The 22,878-nt window shown below is 42.4% G+C and overlaps 1 protein-coding gene across 4 annotated transcripts in view; it reads left to right on the plus strand.

Annotated features, from left to right (window-relative positions):
• The window catches only part of NPAS2 (neuronal PAS domain protein 2), a 106,688-nt gene that overhangs the window by 69,749 nt on the left and 14,061 nt on the right, over positions 1-22,878 (plus strand). For 2 of the 4 annotated variants that reach the window (XM_038128258.1, XM_038128285.1), the window contains 9 exons: positions 518-631; positions 9,517-9,635; positions 12,036-12,118; positions 13,034-13,140; positions 14,261-14,408; positions 15,015-15,096; positions 16,208-16,349; positions 17,067-17,173; positions 17,346-17,438. In XM_038128258.1, the coding sequence (XP_037984186.1) occupies positions 518-631; positions 9,517-9,635; positions 12,036-12,118; positions 13,034-13,140; positions 14,261-14,408; positions 15,015-15,096; positions 16,208-16,349; positions 17,067-17,173; positions 17,346-17,438 (995 nt within the window). The remainder of the gene's footprint in view (positions 1-517; positions 632-9,516; positions 9,636-12,035; positions 12,119-13,033; positions 13,141-14,260; positions 14,409-15,014; positions 15,097-16,207; positions 16,350-17,066; positions 17,174-17,345; positions 17,439-22,878) is intronic. The other 2 variants (XM_038128266.1, XM_038128276.1) reach the window with 2 other exon arrangements.

Consider the following 22,878-nt stretch of genomic DNA (forward strand, 5'->3'; position numbering starts at 1 on the left):
ACCAAAAAAGACACAATAATGTAAGATGTACAGCTGCCCAATCTACTGTATCAAACAAAACCTGCAGCTGATAGCTAATATGCCAAAGTTAATTTAATAGATATTTTGAGGTAATTAAGCATAGTTTTCCAACGCAAGATGTAGAACAGCTGTGAGTTGTGAGGAGCCTAAACAGAAAAAAGCAGTAAGTGAAGAACCCAGCTCTCTCTGTTGCTGCACCGAGGCTATGGCGGTGTAACTCCTGTGATGAGGTGCTGTCAGAGAAGGGCGTGTCTCCAAAGCTGTCCCCGAGCTGCGGGCACACCTCTGCACATTGCTGAGCAACCTGCATCCCTGCAAAGCTTTCTCGCAGAGGCTCTGCTCCTGCAATGTATAGCACATTGGTGTTTAGGACTCCTGAGTGGTTACAAGCTGCTCTTGTGCTGCCAGTTGCGAGATTGGGGTTGGAAGACACCATTGGTTGTGTTTAGCTTAAATAGTATATTTATTTCTTCTTCTTCTTCTTTTAACAATCCAGCTGACAATGAACTAGAGTTTTATTGTCATCTTCTGAGAGGAAGTTTGAACCCAAAGGAATTTCCAACATATGAATACATAAAATTTGTAGGAAATTTTCGGTCTTACAGCAATGGTAAGCTTTAATTGTTGTATAAATGTTCCTTTAGCTGTGTAAAATAAAATATAAGTATTGCTCCATTGAACAAAACAGGCTTTTAACTCACAGAACTATTTTTAACATTATGGGATAAACTTTGCTTCTCACGGATCTCATGGCTGACTTGCAATAGCTGGATGAATACATGTGATGAGTGAAATTGTGTTAGTTGCTTTTGTTCCTGCCCTTCACTTGCAGTGATCCTGGACTCCAGGTAAGTTTGCAAATAATGACAGGTGTAGATGAGGGTTTATTTGTGCTCACTGATAATGTGTGCTAAGACCCCACCTATTAGCAAAATTATAATCTTGCTGCCTTATCTGCTGGTTTACTTTAAACACAAATTCCGTGCCAGAACCAATAACCTGCCAAATCTGTCTTCTTACTCTTCTCTGCAAAATCTTGGGGAAAGGCAGCAGTGCCACGTTTCATCAGAATGGCTGAGGACACTGCCACCCACCTCCCTCTCCAGCTGCCATTTTGCATTCCTCTCCAGCACTGCAGAGCCCATTACTCTCCAAAAAGAAGGGGAAGACATGCAGTCAGCACAGTCACTAATGCACCGCAGTCAGTCCAGGGAAACCATCTTTCAAGGGGTGAAGAGCAGATTTCCACCTCACCCGTTCTCTAACAAACAGATTGCTGCACGGCCATTAGTGTCAGAAATGAAATACTCTTTTATTCCTTTCCTTCTCCTGCCTGCCCAAGTTTGCTTTAGTTACTTGCCTGACTGAACTCCAGAGTGGCATTTCCAAAGTTGCTGGTATTGTTCCAAATAGGTCATCCTCTGCAAAAAAATTCCCCACCGTGCTTTCCAAAAACTGCACGCCACGCTGTGAAAAAAAATGTCCCTGTCCCCATTTAACTTTCTGCTTTTGCTCCACATGACTAGAATAGAAACCTACGTGCAAGATGGAGATATGTATTTCTTGTTTGGTGCCATCTGATTTGAGGCTCTATTTGTATAAAAAAATGTAGCTGCCTGTTTGCTTTCTAGTTAGAATGAAGTGAAATGCGCCTGCCTGACAGACGTGCACACCAAGCTGTTCTGTTTTCTAGAGCAGAAACCGGATTTCAGGTGCTGACTCATAAGGATACATTTCTACCAGGGGAATTTCTGATCCATTTTCTTCAAGGATTTTCAGCCCTTTATTTTAGCGTGACTTTAATATTGCCCCCTTACCCGTTAGGATTTCACATCCCAGCTATTTTATCAGTGGCTATTTCTCAGAAGAATGATAAAACTTACATTACAGCTATCTTGCCTAGCTTAATGCATAGAAACTAAATGGGAACATATTGATTTCAGAAGACACCAAATCACTTTCCAAAGATCCCATCTTAATAGCTTTCAAACACGTCACGTGCTTTCTTCTTCACATTTTTTCCCCCTTTGTGCCCGTTTTTACTAAATCTTCACTTTATTTTGTCTCTTCCACTTTCTTACCATCTCTGCTGCAGTCTGACCCTCCGGTTGACAGGGAGGGGCAGCCTTACCTGGCTCTGTGAGATGGTGCCTCCTGGCCCCCTTGCCATCTGACTTGAGTTTCGCCAGTTCAGTGCAGAGCCTGATGGAAATGCCTCACCAGTGCATGTCCAGCACTGCTCCCCTTTGGCTGGGAGTCACCCCCATGGCTGCCTCCCAGCAAAGGTGGAAGCAAGTGCACTGGACTCACATGTAGCAGCAGCAGACTGTTTGCTGGGGAGCTAATACCCTTGGCTTAGAGGGTGAGCAGACCTCTGAAGTGGCTGTCCTTGGGTCCACTGGGCTCCTTGCACCATCCAGCTGCACCCTGAGCAAGGCACAGGAGAATCAGCTCTAGTGAGCACCACAGGAATGCTCCACCCTTTGGGAAGCCACCCAGGGGCTGGGGGCAAGCACCTGTGCTTTGGCACGGGGACTTGTGGCACAAACAACTTCAAGCGTCTGGTGGGTGCAGGGGTGGGCTGGATTCCTGCCTCTGTTTGGCCCACAGTTACCGGGTGCCATCCCCCAGCCCATGCTCCTCAGGGCTGTCAGCTGTTGGGCCTGACAGTAATTGCCCTCTTTTTCTCCTGTTAAATAAACACCCATTCTCCAGTCATCCATCCTCCAGGTGTGAGGCCAAGTGGGCAAGAAAGAAAGTGGTGGGAAGGGTGGTGGGAGAGACATATCACTCAGGGCAGCATTTGTCCTATATGCATAGGATCAGCTGGCCCCAAAGCCTGCGTTTTGGAGGTGTTTGTGAAGGAAGGATTGATTCTAAGCTAAAGATAAGAAAAGAGTTAGCTGGGGGAGAAAGACAGAAATTGCAAATTAGGCTTAATTAGCAGGAGACGTTCCTTATGAATGTATTGAAGAATGTTTTTCCCTGTAGCTTTTTGCAGCAGTGGAAGTGCGAGCATGTTTTTACACATGGGAGACTGATACAGGATGTTCCTTAAATACAAATCCTACCATTCCTTTTTAGCCACCCAATGCAAACTCCTACCTTTGTGTCCAATGGTTTGCTGAGTATACTCTGAGCCCACTCAGCCTTCGTGTTCCTGCCACAAGGATACCAGAGCCTCTGTGGCCAGGGAAGTTGTTTTATCCCTGGGCAGATTATATCCTATCAGGATACTTAGCCATTCTATTGTCATTAATGTGGAGTCGTAGCAGCAACAGCTGGAGTAAATCTGTCTCTGTTCCTTCTCATTTAACCTTTGCTGATGTTTTTAAGAATTGGTAGGTCCTACTTCACCCTCTTTAACAGAAATGTCACTATCTTTATTCTACTTCCACATAGCCTTTTATGTAACTTCTTTTGAGTTACCATCTCCTTAGGCTTATTTTGTTATTGTTCATTGCTCATACAGTGTTGGTGCTTGGGGCAAGGAGGTCATGCATGTGAGTCCCCAGCCACCTTGCCCCCCTTCCTCCTCCCTCAACCTTCTCCGTTAATCGCATTGTTGACTTCTGGCTGAGAACATCATATAGGGATGGGTTTGAATGGATTAATTTGAAGGATTGCAGCTTAGAAAGCCAGTTAGGGGCTTAGCTTCTCTCTCTAACTTTAATGGGAGCTCTGAGGCTTTAAAGCCGTTGTAGTGAGATGCCAAAGATAATTTTTTTCATGCTGAAGTAGGACAAATACCTGATATCTGCCAAGGTGACTTGTCACCAGAATTGCTGTCAGGGAGCCAGATCACACACAATCTACATCCAACCCACGCTACTCCCACAGAGGAGCAGTCACTATCATCTTCGCTGATCCCAGAAGAGGCAGGGACATGCATGTACAGGGCTCAGAAATTGCCCAGGAAAGCTCTCACAGTTCACAGCAGGTATTCAGTCTTTCAGGAGATCAGTGTCCCTGGAGCTCCTAGCTGCAGCTGTGGGCTAGAGGAGCTACGCAGCCCAGTGCCAGGGTTAGCAAGAGCATGCACACTTTGACTGGTCCTGAGGAATCTGTACTCTGCAAGCCCTACGGCAGAACATTTCTGCAGCTGTATCTGCACCAGGGATGTGACATGGGCTGCCTGCACTTGAGTGAATCCCCGTTGCATTGGCTGTGCCCAAGCGAGAGCAGCTGACCAGCGAGACAGCACTGCAAGCTGTGCAGAGCGCCTGCATGAGTCACTGGCTGTGCTAAATCAAATACAAGAGATTTGATTTTCCATTTGGGAGGATTATATAATCACCATTAATTAAGCTTCAATGAGAAAAGCGCAACTGTAACCTGATGTGAAGATTCAGTAGTCCCGTGAGAGGAAAGGAGGTGGCCCATGGGCCACTTAGACAAGGAAGGTGGAATTCCTTTTTGCTTCTGTGAGAAATGCCTACTTGCTGTCAGATCATCAGGGTTGTTTTTGTTTTATCTGTAAATAGGAACTCTGTCCAATATTTTAATATATTTCAGGTTCTAGGTCTGTAGCCCAGATTTTAACGAGAGTCATGAAGGGAGCTCACATCTGAGCAAGCTAAGTGCATCACTGTACCTATTACCCAGTAGTACCTGATAAGAGAGAGAGTCATAGCAGCATCACCAATGAATAATACAGTGGCTCACACCCAGTCTTGCCTGAGGACTGAGGGGGAAGGCAAGTAATAAAGGTAATTTTCCCCAAAAGTCCAAGGAAGTGCTCAGCTCCAGTATAAAATGTCAAGTCGAGTGAGAATACATTATTTTACAAAGCCGCTTAATAGCTCACTCAGATAAGAAATTATAAGATGGGTTGGATTTATTCCTCCTGTGAAAATTGTTTGTACATTTGTCAACACACAAAAATCTCTCATAATTATATATTCAAATATTGGCTCTGGTATCCTCTTTCTAAAATGACACACTTGCTTAAAAACTCCTGAAAGGGACAAAACCAGAGCCCTCCCTTTCAAAGAGTTAATCAATATTAAAAAGGACCACCAGCATCTTTTAAGTGATAGATCTGTCCTTTCATCCAAAATCCCTGAAGCTTTTCTCTTGAAGAAGTAGATAAGCATTATGTGAAAAGAGTTCCTAATCAAGTAATGTCATATTATAGTGGAATTTAAAATTGTGCATTTTTGTTCCCAATTACATGGAAACTCAGGAAGTATCTGGTTACTGAATGCTAATAATAGAAGATACTCTACTGTTAGCTGATACATCTCTCAGATATAATAATAAGCATCAAGAAAATTACTATGTTGAGGAGGAAAAAAGTCTTAACTTTCAGAAAAATTAATTGCATCTGTATTAATTGTTAAAAGGAGTAAACAGTTCACACAGAAGATACATTGATCTTGAGCCTCCATAAGTATATGCTGAAACATCTGAAACAAGAATAACTCAATCCAAAATGAATGTTTTGATCAGAACCAACAGCCACATATTATTATTTGCTATTAACAATATCATAGAAGCTACAGCTAACAATATGCAGCACTCATGCTAGGCTCTCTATGCAAAGAAAAGACACCATTCCTGTCCTAAGGAATCTCCTTGGGATTCGTATCAACATAGGATGGCCAGGGGAGAAACAGGAGGAGGAAAGAGGAGAGAGTATTTCAAAGTGGACAGGTGATGTATGGACAGTGTCACTGTTACTCTGTTACACTGTTACTGTTACATAGCTGCTGAGAGCAGTCAGCACTTTAGATTTATTTATTATATCTGTTAATTGCCAAGTATTCTGTTCATCTGAGGCCGGAATTAATTTATATGAAAGAATTTTGATTTTATTCTGGTCTGTTTGGCTTGTATTTTTTGAAATCACTGTTCAGTTTGTTTGACAGTCACTAAGACTGGTTCTTTAAACATTAACACCTCTTGACAAAGTAGAAAGGAGGGATTTCTTCTTTCAAATGGCATAAGCAGGAGGTTTGCTATCTTAGGAAGATTATGTTTTACACATTCCAAGTTGAAGTAAGATGACCGAGCGACTGACTGCTGTACTATTATTAACTGAATAAAGTGGCATCTGGGGTTTTTAAAACATGTTTTCATTCATTTCATATGGCATGATTTCTCTCCCTAAGGATAAAAATCCTTTTGTCTATGATATTGAAGGGCTTGCATATATTATTTATTTGTAACATTCTGTTCCAGGTGTCCTGGTCTTTAAAAAAAAATAAAATAAAAAAAAAGAAAAATCAAACAAAGATCTCTATATAGATAAATCAGTTTCTTTGTGTCTTACAAGACATTTGCAGGTATTTAGTACTTCTACAAAAGAATTTTGTGGTCCTCTAAGGGCAACAGGTGTGATAGGTAACCACAAAAACGATTAAAATTCACACTAAGGAGCATCAGCTAGCTGATATATATGGGACAACTCTTTCACCTTTCTGAGTATGTATTTAGCTTTGTCACGTGACCTTCTGATTCCTTACTCAAGCTATTTTGTCTCGATCATTTAATTGTGAAACACCCAGGCCTTCATTTACCCAAGCTCACCTGTTTATGGCCAACCTAACATTTTCATTAGGCATTTTCTGACAAAAGAACTCCAAGCCACATATTTGACTGATAAATCTTAATATTGCCATAGCCTCAGGCTTGATCCTATATATTTTGTTCTATGGTTTTTCTGTGGCACACTCAGAAAGCTCACTATTGAACTTTGCTACCTCAAAATGTTGTGTTTCTTTTAAAGAGTCTTGGAGAGTCATAAAGTATGATTTTTCAGAAGGCTTTTTTAAAAGGTTATACCAGGATGGTATTTTTTTAAAAATTCATCTAATGACCTCTTTTCTAACTACACTTCAAAATTCATCAACCAAAAAAGGTTGAAATTCACTGACCAGCTGCAAAAGCAGAGCAAAGCAGGCTGTGCAGATAGAGCTGTGGAAAGGAAAATATACCAACAACCTGAGTCAGGCAGCAAAATAATTCAGAAGCAAATGTGAGTGGTTTTTTTTCTTTCAGTTACTGTAGTTATTTTCAGATGGAGATGTACTTGACAATGTAGTGCCTACCTGCCTGCATCATTGAGGCTTTTAATGCTCTGGACTTTGTCAAAGGCAGCTGAGTATGAGATGGCACAGTAGCTGTTCAAAGACAGGATAACATCCAGCCAGGCCAGCTGTGTCTCATCTCTTTGGGCTATTCATTTGCTGCTGCTTAAGTTCATAATTTACAAATGTTGTGAGGGAATCCCAAATTACTGCCTAGCTGTCCTACACAATAATTATTGCCCTCTTACTACTGCATTTACCTGTTGGAAATAGAATCCTATTTTGTAAATGCCACATTCAGGGATGTATTCTGCTGCCTTCTGGGAATATGTCTCGGGTTCGTGGTTGTTTACATCCAACAGCTGACATAAAAAAGCCATCTGCTCTCTTTGGTGTGACTCAGTCTCCACTTCCTTCTACAACTGGTGTCATTTGCAAGCCCATGGTTCGCTAACTAGGTTAACTTATCATACCCGTATTTCAGAGGCTAAATGGGCATATCTTGTTTTCATATCTTAGAGCCCAGACTGCAAGAATTTGTTACTGAACTTGGCTATTACAGAGAGAAACAGCCCCACTGACTTCCAGTGTCACAACATACTACACAGCAAGCTCAGAAGTAGCTTTTCACAATGCCCGTAATGCAGGTTTATAGCATTCCCATTAATTTTTAAACAGGACCAACTACAGAAATCAACAGACTTGCACAAAATACAAATATCAAAGATGGATCAATAACTCCTTATTTAGGTTACTCATGTGTCCTGTAGAACTTAACTCATCTTTTTTTCAACTTTTTGTGTTAATAATCACAAAGAAGCCCACATATATACACATAACTCCAGGATCAGAATGGGAACGCATATTCCTAGGGAGTCCTGAGAGCACGTGTGCTCTGCTGGTGAAAGGAGGAGAATTTTGCCCATAGTTTTTCTCTCTATATTCAGTTAGCCATGCCCTCCAGTCTCAACTATGAGAGAGAACTTGATCTCTGGGGATGTTCACGTCTGTACTGTCTTCTCAGATAAAGAACTTTTCCTTTTTGGTGTAATATATATTGTACACGCAGTGGCCTAAACCATTTAATCACAGGTGTGAATTCCACTCAGCATACTTTCTTTTCTGTTTCATACCCTGTTATCCTTGTTACCAGTAATGCATCAATATTCTAAGGCTTTTAATAGGTTGAATTGAGTTCCAAAAGTACATGTGATCACTTGAGACTTCTTCCATCTCTGCAATTTGTGGTAGTGAATGAAATCCCAGTACAGAAGCACCCCAGGATAAAAATGGCTTGTTATCTTCTCCCCATATAGATACAAAGCTCTTCAATTTCACAGTAATGCTTTGCAGAAGAGCCAAACTGTCTGAAACTTCATGAAGGTGGATGTAGGGGCCTAATAGTAAGGAAAGAGAGTTTCATATTAGTTTCAATCCCTATTAGCATTATATTAGCTCATAGTGGTGAACTCTGGCTGCTAGATTGCACCTTCTCTCCCCTTATGGCAAGAATCCAGCCCAGTTCCCAATGCAGCCTGGCACACCGTTTTCTTTCATAGCTGTGGGAGTGGGATTACCATCTCTAAACTTCAACTTGGAAGAATAATTTTGCATTATGTCATTCTGACATGGGACTGTGGGCTGGTTTTCAGCAACACATCATTTTGACAATGCATCTCTGTGGCAGGAGGTGCTAGTGGGCTCTCAAAGCAGCTGAAGCCATGCAATCATGAAAGACACAGTAAAACGCATATACAAAATGTGTAGCCACATCACATTCAGTTTTTCCTTCTGCCCAGTGTTGGAGGACACAGCAGGCTCTCTGCAGACTCGCCAGATGTGCCCATCTCTGGAGGCCAATGCCATGCATGGGGTCCCTTTTCTTCTTCTTCTTCTCCAAAACAAGGAGAGCTTGAGCATACTGGGGACAGTTCTTTTGATGCAGAAGGGGAAGGCATTCTTCAGCAGCCAAGAATCACAAGCATCCTTTTGCTAGTTCGATGAAGCCTCGCTGGCTGTGGGCCCCGGTGTTTTGCCACTGATGACTTGACGAACTCTCTTCAGCTACCTCCTTTGCCAACACTTTTTTTCACTGCATCATGGAAGTTACAGCACTAGGCATACTGCGGCATGTTTTTTGTTGGTTTTTTTTTTGTGAGTGGTGAAAAAGAGCAATTGGATGCGTGGGGTTTCTTTCCAGAAAACTGGTTTATGCTCTGTAATAAGGTTTGGCCTTATTTTTATCAGGATTAACCTGTAAAATTCATATTTGAAGTTAAGCTCTGATGCCTTTCTGCCTAACATGACTGACTTGGATTTAAATATATGCATATCAGCTTTAAAAGCTTTTAGAGCACTTCTCTGAATAAAAATAGTATTAGTACACTTGGAGTGTGCAAAATACTCAGGGAGAGCGAATCTTTTATGAGGCATTACTCCAGGTCCCATTTTTTTCCCTAACTAGTGCCTAACTCCACTTGCAATGGCTTTGATGAGGCTGTCCCAAGGGCTTACAGAACATCCCCGGGAAAGCAGATCTGCTTTGTTGCAACTGTTCGTTTGGCAACACCTCAGTTTTTAAAGGTAAGTGCTCACCCTGGGTCCTGTGCATTTCTGAACTTCACTGAACACTTCCAGATGGGGTAACACAGAAGGTTCTTAGTTTTGCTAATTGAATGGATTACAGGTATCACATTTCATGCATAAAAATCCAGTGAAGAGGATTATCAGTGCAAGCCAGGATCTGTGGAAGCAGTGTCACTTCTGCCCCCATTGCACAGGATACAGAAACCCTCCTTGCAATAGGAATTGCAAAGTTGCCTTGAAATTTGGTTCCTCATTGCTGCTTTTTGTTCCTGCAGTGGGACAATGTAAAAAGGTCTCAAGGGTCTTTTCCAGCCTAGCTAATTCTGTGGTTCTGTGATTTTGTGATATAGATGATCACCAACACTTCATTTGTGCTTCTCAGCATGTTTGGTGGACTACTGCTTGTTTCCCTTCTCATGAATCCTGGAAGTAAGGTAGCTGCTTATGGTTATAAGGACAGAGAAACCAAGCTTGTGCCTAACACTGCTGTTCCCTGATTAACAAATGTGAACTACTGCATCAGGTGTCCTGTGCCCAGAGTTTAAGAGGGGTTTTTTGGGTAATTGAGATGTGACCATTGTGAAAACACAGCTCCCTTGGCCTGGTTCCATTACTGCTCTGGAACTTGCAGAGCATTCTAGACTGCTTCCTGACCCTGCAGGCAAGTCGAGTCCCTTACGGGTAAGTGAGGACACTTCCCATGAATCTTGACCACAATAATCATATTAGCAGAAGGGCTGGAGTTAAAGGTCCTCTGAGAACCCTAAAAGCAAATTCCTTGTCTTTGGGTAGCTAGCACCTCAAAATATACAGGGAAACAAAGTGGGCTACTCGTGGCAATGAGCTGCTCAGTGCTAGGGAGGAAGCAGCTGCTGAACAGCCCTGAGAAGGCTTTAACTAACACGAAGTCCTGAACACACATCTCTTCAGTTCACCTGGGTGGCTCGCCTGACTCCCACTCTTTACTTTCCACTGTAAAATGAATGTAAAATGTTTATCTGACCAGCTAAGGGACAGAATCAGCAGTTTGGTTGCACACAGCAGTGTTTGCACCTTGAACTTTAGTGTATGGTCTTGGCATCAGCGTGGATTTTGGCCTAAACTGGAGAGAGGGAGAGAGAGGAATTTAAGGTGTTTATGAAGCCTTTTGCCTCTGCACAGCTAGTGACTTCAAACAACTTTGTCAGCATTGATATGTATCAAAGAACTGCTTGATTGCAGCACACCTCAGCTTGTTCTCTGGTCCCAAAAGGGTTTAAAATATCGGTGGTCCCCTCTGCCTGAGCAGAGAGAGAAGCACTAATGGAAATGATGGGAAACTGTCACTGAGCCCACAGCACAGCAGGGTGTGGCATCAGGGAGCAGGGAAATAGCAGCACTGGGGGCCAGTGGGCAGGCTGTCCTTACCAGTGAGGATGGAGACCCTCCTGCAGGAGAGACACAAAGGACACAGGACCCTGGATGCCATAAATCCAGAATGCTGATGCTGGGAAGTCCCAGGCCAGGAGCCTCCAGGCTGACTCTAGGCAGCTCGTGGAGCTGCAGTTGCCCCTGCAAAGCATCCAGTGGGAGAGAAGAGGTTGGCAGAGGAGAGCTTGGAGTGGACAGTGAGGCGGCCATGGGGCACGCAGCCAGCCCCAGCCCATGCACGGGTGTGCACTGTGCTGCCATCCTTCCCTCTACTTCCCACCTCCACACAGCAAGTGACCACCACTGACTGCCTCCTGATCCTCATCTCTCTGGGGCAAGGCTGTCCTGCCTCACAGACAGCCCTGTGCCCTGCCTCGCATAACTCGCTTATTATCGTGCTCGTGAGCACCAAGGGCTGCTGTGAATCTTGAGGGCCAGCTTGGTTGCTGCGGCAGTGAAGTGCAAGGCAACACTGACCCCTTAACCCACTGCACAGATCCCATGCAGGCTGGCTGCCTGAAAAGGCATGTAGCCCTCTGCAGCTACTGAGGGAGAAGGAAAGTGTCCCCCTTCTCAGAGAGCTTGGTGGGCAGACATCCAAAAGGACCGAGGGTAGTGGGTATCTTAAGTAACACAGAGGGAGTAAGGCAAGATGTGGCAAGCCCTGGTGGGATCAGGCACAGGCTGATGCTGGGAAAGCCCACGGCCATCACACCCCAGGCACCGCTTCAAAGCAAAAAAAGTTTTGGCACCCTGAGGCAGAGTCTCAGCTCTTAAGTATGTGTGCATTACAAGTTCTTCTCCCTATCTCCTCTAAAAAATGTTGGCATTGATAAATACAATAGTTTGCTTTCTGGAATGGCCAGAAAATGGGTGAATCCTCTGTTTTCTCTTCTTATGCACCATGTATTTATAGCTAACAAAAGCTAGATGAAGCAGAGGGGTGAAGTTCCAACTCTCAGTAAGTCAGTTTTCTCCACTGGACAGGAGATGTGCATCGTAGAAGAACCTCTAGAGGAATTCACATCAAGACACAGTCTGGAGTGGAAATTTTTATTCCTGGATCACAGGTTGGTGACAAGAAAAGCCCTGCTGGTTGTGTTTGGTGCTTTTCTACTACTGTTTCACAAGTACAGTTCTCTCAAGTAGTGTTTCATTTCACATCTAAATCTCATGAACTGGCAGGAGGACTGCCAACGAAATGCCTACAAAAGCTGATGTTTACTATTTTACATTTACTTATGCTTTTATTTTTAATGGGCTTTTAAAACAAAAGGACTGTTTCTTCAGCTGAATTTGTGATTAGCTTGTTCTTCCTTCATTTAAAATTATCAACAGACCAAAGTCTGTCACATGGCAAAATGAGCTAATTATTATACAGCTGCAGAAATCCTTCCTTCCAAATCCAGTCATTGATTGCGTGTGTGCAATTCCCACTGAGTTATGGAGGGAAAGTCTATGCTGGCCTGAGGCATCTGTGCTGGCAAAAGTACAAAGCAAGTGCCTCAGCATGCCACAGATGAGCTCTCCGGGCACCCAGAGGAAAGCAGCACAGATGATTTCCTCTCTTATCCCCCGGTCCCAGCAGATGATGGCTTCCAAACAGCTCCCCACGCATTTTCCCCTGTATAAGGGCTGCAGGAGCCATCGCAGAGCCCCTGACCAAGGAGCAGCCAAGGAGGACTCCGTCACAGCAGATTCCTGTATAAAGGTCCCTGAGAAGATACACTGCTTTCCACACTGACATTTTCCCTGGAGAAGGAGTGTTGTCATAGTCTTGTCCTTGTGGGATGATGCCTGCTGGTATTGCTGTGCCCAGCTGGGTATCCCAAGCTCAAGGTGGGGTAGAGTGAGGATCCAGCCCCCCTGAGGTGAACAACTATACACTGATAAGTGAAAGTAGATCTGGGCTGTTTGCATCTCTGCATCACCATGCAGAAGTGCTCGTTCTGTGTTTTATGGACTCGTGTTGTGCCCAACCGCAGAGCGCCGCCGATTATCGGATACTTGCCTTTTGAAGTGCTGGGTACTTCTGGCTACGACTATTACCACATAGATGACCTAGAGCTGCTAGCAAGGTGCCATGAACACTGTAAGTATCTCATGGTTCACGTTCCTGGGAAGTCACTGGACACTGGGACACCTCTTTTCAGTGGAAAGTTGTTTGGAAGGAGAGGTTTGACTCTTGCCTCAGCCTGTATATCTTAGCAGAGCTGTACCAGACTGCGGACACTGCAGCTGATTGGCATCTGGGACAGACTTACCAGCTCTGAAAAGCTTACAAGCTCTGAAAAATACAGTTTTCCCTTCTATATGTGCCAGATTTGACCCCTATTCTATTAGTAAAGAATATGCAGAAATAGTTGAAGCAGTTCTTGTGGATTATTTCCCCTCATGTTGTTCACTGTGTATTTGGGATTATCTGTGATTATTTAAATATGGTCTATTAGGATTTAATTGAAAAACTCTTTCACTAAGTAAAGAAAATAAGGAAATGCTTTTCAAATATTTGCTTACAGAACTGGCTGTAACGTGTCAGAGTACCACCTCTGCCTGTCTTGGGAGTATCCTGTCAACATTAGTTTTTATATGTTGACATTGAAATACAGAAAGGCTAAATATGTGGATTTTTGGGAACCCCTTGAAATCCCCGGGGGGAAAAAGCAGAGATTAATCTGGTTGGTGAATCTTCAAAACCTTCAGTACACCCAGGTTTACTGTAGGTAAAGTCAGTCTGGGAATTTTCTTTCTTTTGTCTTTGCACAGTGTTGTCTCCTATACTTACTTCATTCTAAATACATCTGCACACAATATTCATCTTTTCTAGCATTTTTATCCTGTACTTTTCTGCTTTAGAACTTAAGATGATCACTCTTAGAAAATAATCCCAGGTGTCTAATTAAGCACTATGTGATCAGCACATAAAGCAGGGTAAGACCTATGTTTAATTGTAGCAGACACTAATTCATTAGTGTCCAAACTTCAGGTTAATTGTGCTGTGTAGGAATGTACTATCCGAAGTGTCAGAAGAAGATACCTACTAATCATTATGATTTTTGTTCTGTCAGAAGGCTGAGAGGAGCACTTACTCAAAATTGCTGCTTATACTCCTGTCTACCTATGACAGATATTTTTGTCACTTTTTTTTCACATTTCATGTCATTTTCACGTGGGAAATTGTGCTACAAGCCGTGTGTATTTTCTGCTGGCAGTGATGCAGTTCGGCAAGGGGAAGTCATGCTGCTATCGGTTTCTGACCAAAGGACAGCAGTGGATCTGGCTCCAGACCCATTACTACATCACCTACCACCAGTGGAACTCCAAGCCAGAGTTCATTGTGTGCACTCACATGGTGGTAAGGTATGGAAAATCCCATCAACCGGCCGGAACATAAAGGACAGTAAGATACGAGCATCCTCATATCTGACAGCATTTTCTTTTAAAAATATAACGTTATTTACATAACAAGAAAATTAAGCCTGAACTTTCTGAAGGAAATAGGGTAATTATAGAAAAATTATCAGACTGAACCTTAGTTTATGTTAAGCTTAATTTTTTTTTTTTAGTTTAGGGGCAGATAAACTATGGCATTTTTTCATTTTGTGCAAAATTAGAGAATAGACAGATCCCTTAAATATTCACTTTCTCTAATCCTTATGTTGTTTTTCAAGAGATTTGTAGAAGCTTTCCTGTAAAGTCATAAAGTGGTTGTAGGATGTGAACTTGACCTTTTTATATAGCTCTTTAATATGCATCTTGACTTCAAGATAGGAACAGAGCAAAACCTGAAAATTAAAACACTCTCAAATGTTATTATTTGACTTTGTCACTTTTGACTTAAGTCACTTTTCAGCTCTTCATTTAACTTGTAAAATGTACAGTAATTTGTTCTTCCACTCTCTTAAAGCGCATTTTAAGAAATATATCAATTCCATGTTGATACATAGAATTATGTTTTCCATTCAGTTATGCAGATGTTCGGGTGGAGAGGAGACAGGAGATGGGCTTGGAAGAAGTGTCCTCAGAGGTGGTGTCCTCAGCACTAAAGGTACAATGAGAAAAGCTTTTTTCATGAATTAATGTATGTCATGGTTTGACGCTGGCCCAATGCCAGTGCCCCCATGAAAACCCATCTTCCCCTGGTGTCCGCTGTGAGATGTGATCAGAGACAGAGCAAAGCAGGCCTCCACTTGTAAACAAGAAAAAAACTTTATTATCACATAACTACAATAAAATTAACACACAGAGCAGAATGGAAACCTTTTAAACATTTCTCCTCCCCCCACTCAATTTCCACAGAATGACACAAAACCTTAGATCTCTTCCCAGTCCATCACCCTTCAGATAATCAACTCAGTCCATCTCCACCCTTCCGACAATCACTTCTCATTTCATCAAGGAGAGAAGGAGCCCTCCTTGTGCCACATCTGGGCACCTATTGGTTTGACCACTACCACCTCCCAAAAACTCATTTCCTCTCAAACCACGACATGTAGTAATCACAACTTGTTCCTATGTTAACATCACTGAAGACTCCAGCATTGTCTTTCTCCAATGTTGGTGGATTATCTCAACTTCAGAACTCATTCCTCATTTGAATTATTTTGACATCAGTCAGGTGAGTTTATGAAAGGTTGAATCTGGAGATCAGTAACAGCCACAAATGAAGAGGAACATGGCCAGGGGCAGCGTGAGATATCTCACTTTTCCTTGGCAAGGTACTACATTTTAAAGATTCATTTGGACAAGTTCTGGCAATCAGCCCTCTTGGCTACCTCTCAGTGATCTCTTGAGGAAAGACAGCAAAGCTCATCCTCAGTGCACGGCCGAGTGTCTCACAGAGGTTGCAGTTGCTGTCACATACAACTGAACACAAAAGAAAGATTCAGAAAAACATCTGAAGGCACAAAGTGACTATGGCAGTAGCCTGCTATTTATTTCTAGCTCAGTGATAGTTGTTTGTAAAATGCATTAGTTTGATGCTGTTTGGAAAGGGGCATTGATGCCTTTGTCCAGGTCTTCTGCTGGTCTACCTGAAATTAGTTCTGCTCAAGTCATTTTAGGTCTGCCAAAGAACTGGAGTGCAACCATTACTAAATATCAAAATGCTTTACCTCTGACAGATGCAATAGCTGCTCTCCTTTTCTGGTTTGTTTTAGGAGAGTGGTGCCAGCTTGGATCCTGAACAGCACTTTAATGCACTTGATATTGGTGCCTCAATCCTCAGCGCTAGTCGGACTCCCTCAGTATCATCCAGGAGCTCACCAAAATCTTCCCACACACCCAAGTCAGACCCAGCATGTGAGTTGCATTCCTGAGTTAAGGAATTATTTTTAATTTAGCCAAGTTAAAGAATGTGTGTTTATATACCACAGCTGCTAATTTAACGGTAAATTATGAGGTATTGATGATATGCACTGACAAAGAAGGGCAAAAGCTGAAATGGTACGGTACAGGAGGGAAGGTTCTAGCACAACCACCTAAATGCTGGAAGATGAACAGTGGGATTAGACATGAAATGTGCTGTTTCAGTCTGTTACAAAAACGAGGATTTTGTCTTTAGATTTGAGGGCACCAGTGTGAGCAATATCAGACTTCTCTAGACTTACATGAGTAACCTGTGGGTGACTCTCCTCTGGTCAAGATTTAGGATGCTCCAGGGTTGACTTGGGTATACTCTTTCTGCTTCCTGGTCTGGAAAAAAAGCCAATGAGCCAACCTAAATTTACAGTTATTTGGCCCATATAAAGGGAGTTCCAGCTGGTTTAGAACAGTTCATGGGTCCTTTTGCACTGCTCATTGGAGCATAGAGTCATAATCTGTCTCATTTACTTTTATCTTTGCCCAGACCCTCCTTACCAGTTTAATTTTATTGCCGTTGAAGTCAACAAGAACAGCCCTGACTCCCACTAGAATTTAGCTAGGCCATTACAATTTCTACCCAGGTCTTGTCGTATTACCCACTTCAAACAGGGTTGATTTCCAGCATGTAAGATCTCACCGGTACTTTTCTTGCAGCTACACCAACAAAGCTGATTACGGAGTCCAACACTCCCTTGCCAAGAACACCGAGTGCACAGCAGGATTTATCTGTGCATAGACTCAGCCAGCCTACTGCTCTTCAGGTAACTTCACAAGGAATCATGGAAATAGGCAGAGGGTGTAACAGCATGTGCCACATACGCAGCTTAGCAATTAAAAACAACTTACACAGAAGCCACGGCATTAGAAGAAACCTAAAATTTAAAGGAGCCAAACTTATAAATAAAGTTTTGGTTTGTTTTGTTTTTAACCTAGGTTTCTTTGCCTTCTCAGCTTCCATGTGAGCTTCTCCCACAGCAGTTGCTGCCTCAAGCAACTCTGCAAAATCAGCCTGCACCTCTGGCACAGGTTAGTTGGGGATTTGGAAGTGGAATAGGTCACTTGCTTATCTCCTGATACTTTCTCATTTTGGGGATTTTAAGTTACCTCTCTAGTAACTAAAATCCCCAAATCCAAACTCTCAAACACTTAAAATATTGTGGGAAAGTAATCTAAATTGTGCACTTGTATGTTTAAACATATAACTGCATGCAGGTGTTCAGAAGCTCAGGTGCATGTAGGTTCAGGTGTAGGCCCACATCTGTTTCATGAGAGGACAAAAAACAAATGGAAAAAGACTTTTCAACTTTACTTTTACAGAACCAGGTCCCTTCAAGATCAAATTCACAATGAGGATTAAAACCAAAAACTAACAGAGACACCCAGTCCTGCTAAAAACACCTGTTTAGCTGTGCTGATGCAGAACTGACCAGCAGTAAAGGGCCTGCAAATTTAACAACACCCATTTTGTGAGTGTGCCAGTAATGGTGAGGATGCCACTGAAGACAAATTTCAGATTTCTCAAATATATTTAAAGAAGTGGGTGATGGTCCAAAACGTCACCTCAGGGTTATATTTGCAGTGGATTTTGAAGAAGCAGATTTGAGTACCATGTTCCCAGCACGTTGTTTTTCTCCTGTGGTCCTGCTGTGATGATACACCCATCATCCTCTGATTTTAGGAATGACAGACTATTGCTGGACCTAGACTGCTTCTACCATTGATACCATATACTCACTCACAAGACCCCAGAGTTTATTTCTGGAGCACATAAAGCATATAAAGTCCTGAGGATCCTGGCTTTAAAATAACAAATTCTCATTTATCTTCCATGTTTAATATTCTCTTCATGACTCCACACTAGCATGCAGCGAATAAACAGCATATCAATTATCTGCTCTGAACATTCATTTTCTTTTACAGATTCTTCTCTCCGTTATTCATTAATGCATTTTCAAACATCAATTAGTTTATGTATTATAAGTCTCTGTGTGCTTTGTTTGACTTTTTTCTACCTTCCTTTCTTCTCCATCAAAGCTCTTTGTGAAGAGAAGCTTTCCAGTTGTTTACCAAGACCCCTGCTGCCTTTTACCTTCCCAGCAAAAGGCTTTTACTGGCACACCAGCTCCATTTTTTTTTTTTCTGACAAATTAGAGTGCCATCCAGTCGCTGATCAAGCCTCTTTGAGCCACCTAAATGTTGGTGAAAGGAAGAGGGCTGACTCGAGTCTGTCTACACGGGCAGCCTTCTGGCAGCAGTCACAGCAGTGCTCCCAGTGAAGCTCAGGATGAAGCTTGACATGGAGCAGGGAAATAACACCAGGACATTGCAGCTCAGGCTGCTAATGTTCACACTCCATAGCAAACTCCTGTAGAGAGTACCAAGTCTCCACACACTTGTGTGATTTTCATAAACCGTTATGAATATTATGATACTACACTGTACATCCCACTTTAAAATAATTAACATGTCAGCCTACAGCAATATAATTAATTATTCAAAAGACAAAGGTGCCTGCAGCACTAGGGGAGTGAGGGACAAAACCAGGTACATGTGCATCCCACTAGGAATGATTTCTTGGCTTCCTAGCTGACCATTCCCAGCAGTTTAGTGGCAAAACACTAACCCATTGCTTGTAGAAATAGTGTGGCCAGGTGCCCCGCTGCCAGCTCGCAAGGAGGAGCTGCACAGGTTTCTCCCTGCTGCCTTTCTGCCACTTGTCCTTAGCTGAAGGTGACTGATGGCGGGAGCTGGAAGCCCTGGGTATCCTTGTGGCTAAGATTCGGCTACAGGATGGCAGCAGCAGGGAAAACATTCTAAGTGGCCATGACTGTGTCTTGCAGTAAGCAGCTAGCTGCTGCCTCAGGCACCATCTGCTTGAACTTTGAGTAGTTTTATTTCCAACAAAGGCTGTGATGGTTTCGCCTCCACTAAATTTATTTTAATATGCAATTTTAGCTTATGCCTTGTTTGTGTGAATGAACAGACAGCACAGTGTCACTCTAGATGTCACCTGAATGTAAATGGTTTACTTTAAACCAAGTGCTCCCAATTAGAATATTTGTTTGTTTGCCTTCCTCATTGTCATAAATTAAAATCCGCTGCAACACAGCGGATGTTGATGACTGAATAATAATTAACACTAATAATCCGTTTGGGATTGAGCAGGTGTTATTCAGATGACAGAAAGAAAGAACATGTCGTTCGGTGAGCTGCAAAACTAATGAAATCCAGTTTCCCAGGGGCTGTGCCTTGCAGGACTGGTGCATGGAGCCAGCCTTTCCCACAGGAACAAGGGATGAGTGGATCCTTCTCTCCTTTGCTCAGCTAAAGCTTTCATGAAGTTACAGCAATCTGGTATTTTTGACAATCTCTCAACTCTGTTGAATGTCTCCAGCAAGAAACCTGGCTCATCTCTTGGGCCAGAAGAATTGAAAGAAAGTTGGAAGATGGGCAGAAAAGAAAGTTTTAAAGGAAAGTGAGCTACAAAACAAATAGGGTCTCTTCTTTACCCAGCTGCCTATTGTCATGTTACTTGTAGGAACATATTGTCTTGGGACACCCATCTTTTTGTTCATCACATTAGAAATGAGGAACCATCCTGACAGACACAGGGGCCATAGGTCCCCACCCCTGGCTGCAGCCCCTCAGCACCTAGAGAGGGAGTAACCCTGGCACCATGGGGTAGCACTCAGTGGAGAAAAACACCTCTCCTTGGGCATGGTGGAGGAGAGGAATCACAGCATGGAAGTGCCAGTCCCTCTCCCTGGGCTGTAGAACCTCCCTGGACCGTAACCAGCACTAGTGCATTGAGCCTGTCCCTACCAGAACATATGCTGACAGGATCCCAGATGTGTCACTTTATTTTACTTTTATTTTAAGAAATCAGACTAAAATTTGTGCCATGGGTTTTGCTTATTTGTTTTGGGGTTTTTTTTTGCCTGCATTAACAAACCTTGATTAAACTGGTGCAACTGTAGAGATCTCACAGGTTTAGTCCCCCATGTTTGACTGTATCTAGGAAGACGACACTTTTCTGTGTATGACATGCACTTATCTAAGAATTCTGTAGACATTTGTAAATACCTAAGTGAGATGAAGAGCAACTTCATCTGATGCCAATGGCAGAGTTAAAGCTGGGCAGTGTTTTCTGTGGAATATTTTGAGTTAAGCTCTTTTAATTTATTATACAATTAGAGATTTCTCCCTTAATTAGTAGAGCGGTTAATGATCTTGAGATAAATACTCTCTGGAGCAGGTCAATTGCTGTTAGTGTCTGATTGTACAAAAACAATAGAAGCTCTGTAAGCACAGGGGTCATGGTTAGAGTTATCAACAATTTGGGGGTTAGAGTGGGAAAAGGAAAAAAGCAGAAGAGAAAGTTCCTTGTCTTCATCCATAACAGGTTTCACTCCAGTATACCAGCTAATTGTTGATGTTAAATATATTAATACAAAAAGCATGTGAAAGAGAGAACAAAAAGATAATATAAATGAATATGCTAAATATAAGAACCTGCAAAAAAATTAAGAAATAATAATTTAAAATCAACAGCAATACATTCTTGTATGCAACTTTACAAAGCAAATTCAAATTTAAAACTAAGGCCAAAAAATGGATTTTGTTTCTTTTTGGAGTATAAAGTGATTGTGAAATTACCTAGTTTAAAATTCCTTACATTGATCAGTTGAAGAAAATCAGTTTCCTTTCTCAAAGGGTCATCATGGAATTTGCATGTTAATCAAAAGTCTGCCATCTCCAAGCCAGGCAGTTAAAATAAAGCTCTTTGCTAAAACTGTTTTTAATTCCTTTTCTAATAAGGATCATTTTAAAAACTTAAAAGCAGTCCTCACTAAAAGAGTTCATATAGAGATAATTAGATTACGAGACTTGTCTTTTTAAAAGATCCTTCTGTACAGGCCAAGTTAAAGCAGGAATTAGCTGCATCTTGTCTATGATGTCTTGCTCACAGCATCATTCCACTCCTAAAATCAGGATATCTGGGACTCCTCAGAACCAAAAGGCTGGACTACAACAAGCAGCAGTGGATTCCCCTTTGAGTCACTTGTTCTTATTCCCAAACATCTGAGGTCTCTGCTCAACCATTCCTCAGGTTAATTCTTTATATGTGAACAAGAAAGAAAGAAGGAGACCCTGCTCTGGCTTCTGTAACACCAATTCGAAGTAACTCAAACTTCCTTTTGGGAGGTTTGACACCATCTTCCTGCTCTGGGAGAGGAGTGGGTTGCAGATGATGGCACTGCTGTTTGCAGGCACAAGCACCATGAGCCACAGCAGGGCTGAGGGCTCACGTCCCCGCCTTGGGCAGACGGTGCAAGCGGCGAGTGCTCACAGATGCCTCTGGCAGCAACGTGGGCTCTGTCACCAGCAACTGCAGGTGCCACCTTAGCAGCCCTCCTTGCCCCTAAGCAGGGTTGGCTGTGAGACTGATATCCACCTGGCCATCACTCTGTGCAGTGACCTCCTAGGCTGTGTGGGAAAGCCATCCTCTGCCTAATAAATGGAAATAAACCTTCTGAAGTTCTCGCTCTTTCTCTGCCAACGGCGATTTACTTGGAGATGTCAGCTTTGCTAGAGGGAATGTAAAGGTACTTTCACATACTTAACTGGTTTAAGGTGTACTAGTTAGCTGATACAAATCTCTTCTGTCACATTTAGCTTTCTCTAAGTAGCCAAAAATTTCATCTAAGGAAGTGTACAGTGCTGCTAGCACCAGAGCACTTCTTAACTCCTGTCTTGTTATCTTTTTTCCTACTAAAAAGCCAGAAACAATGTAAAGCCAATGCACCATGGAGCAGGAAGGTTCCAGCAGCGAGAATCAGCTCACCCACTAGCACAGAGCCACTGGAACAAATATAGGGACAGGGCAGAATTTTCAAGTCACAGCAATTTTTTTTTGCCTGTACACTCACAACCCTGCATGTTTTCAAGAAGATCTTGGATGCCTTGATTACATAAAAACTTAAAAAGATTTTTTGAAGGGTTTTGTTCTTTTTTTCAAAGACTGTTTTTTACTTTTAGAATATGAGCTTATCAAAAGCAATTATTCCAAAGCCTATTAAAGTAATAATTAACTTTGGTGAACTTTGAATCATACCTGAAAGCACCAAATACTAGATATTTATTGCTGTTAGTCCTCTCCACAACTCTTGAATTATTCCAGTTTGTGCCAGTATTGCTGCTATTGGAGGCTGCACCTGCTTCTTGACCTTGATTAATGATCTCCATTTTTTGCTATTACTTAGAACAGCCTTTCTTCCACTGAGTTGAGCTATTCATTTTATATCACATATAAAAATAACTTAATGAGTATTTCTTGTAATTTATGTACTACTCAGCTGTACAAGTATAGAAAATGTTTATTGTGGTATGTTGTGTGATGCCTTAGTAAGTCATCAGCAGAACAAAGCATTGCAGAACTGCTATTTCTGTTCTGAAAAAGGAAAGC

Source organism: Motacilla alba, chromosome 1 (assembly GCF_015832195.1).
Source record: "Motacilla alba alba isolate MOTALB_02 chromosome 1, Motacilla_alba_V1.0_pri, whole genome shotgun sequence".
NCBI classification, from domain to species: domain Eukaryota; kingdom Metazoa; phylum Chordata; class Aves; order Passeriformes; family Motacillidae; genus Motacilla; species Motacilla alba.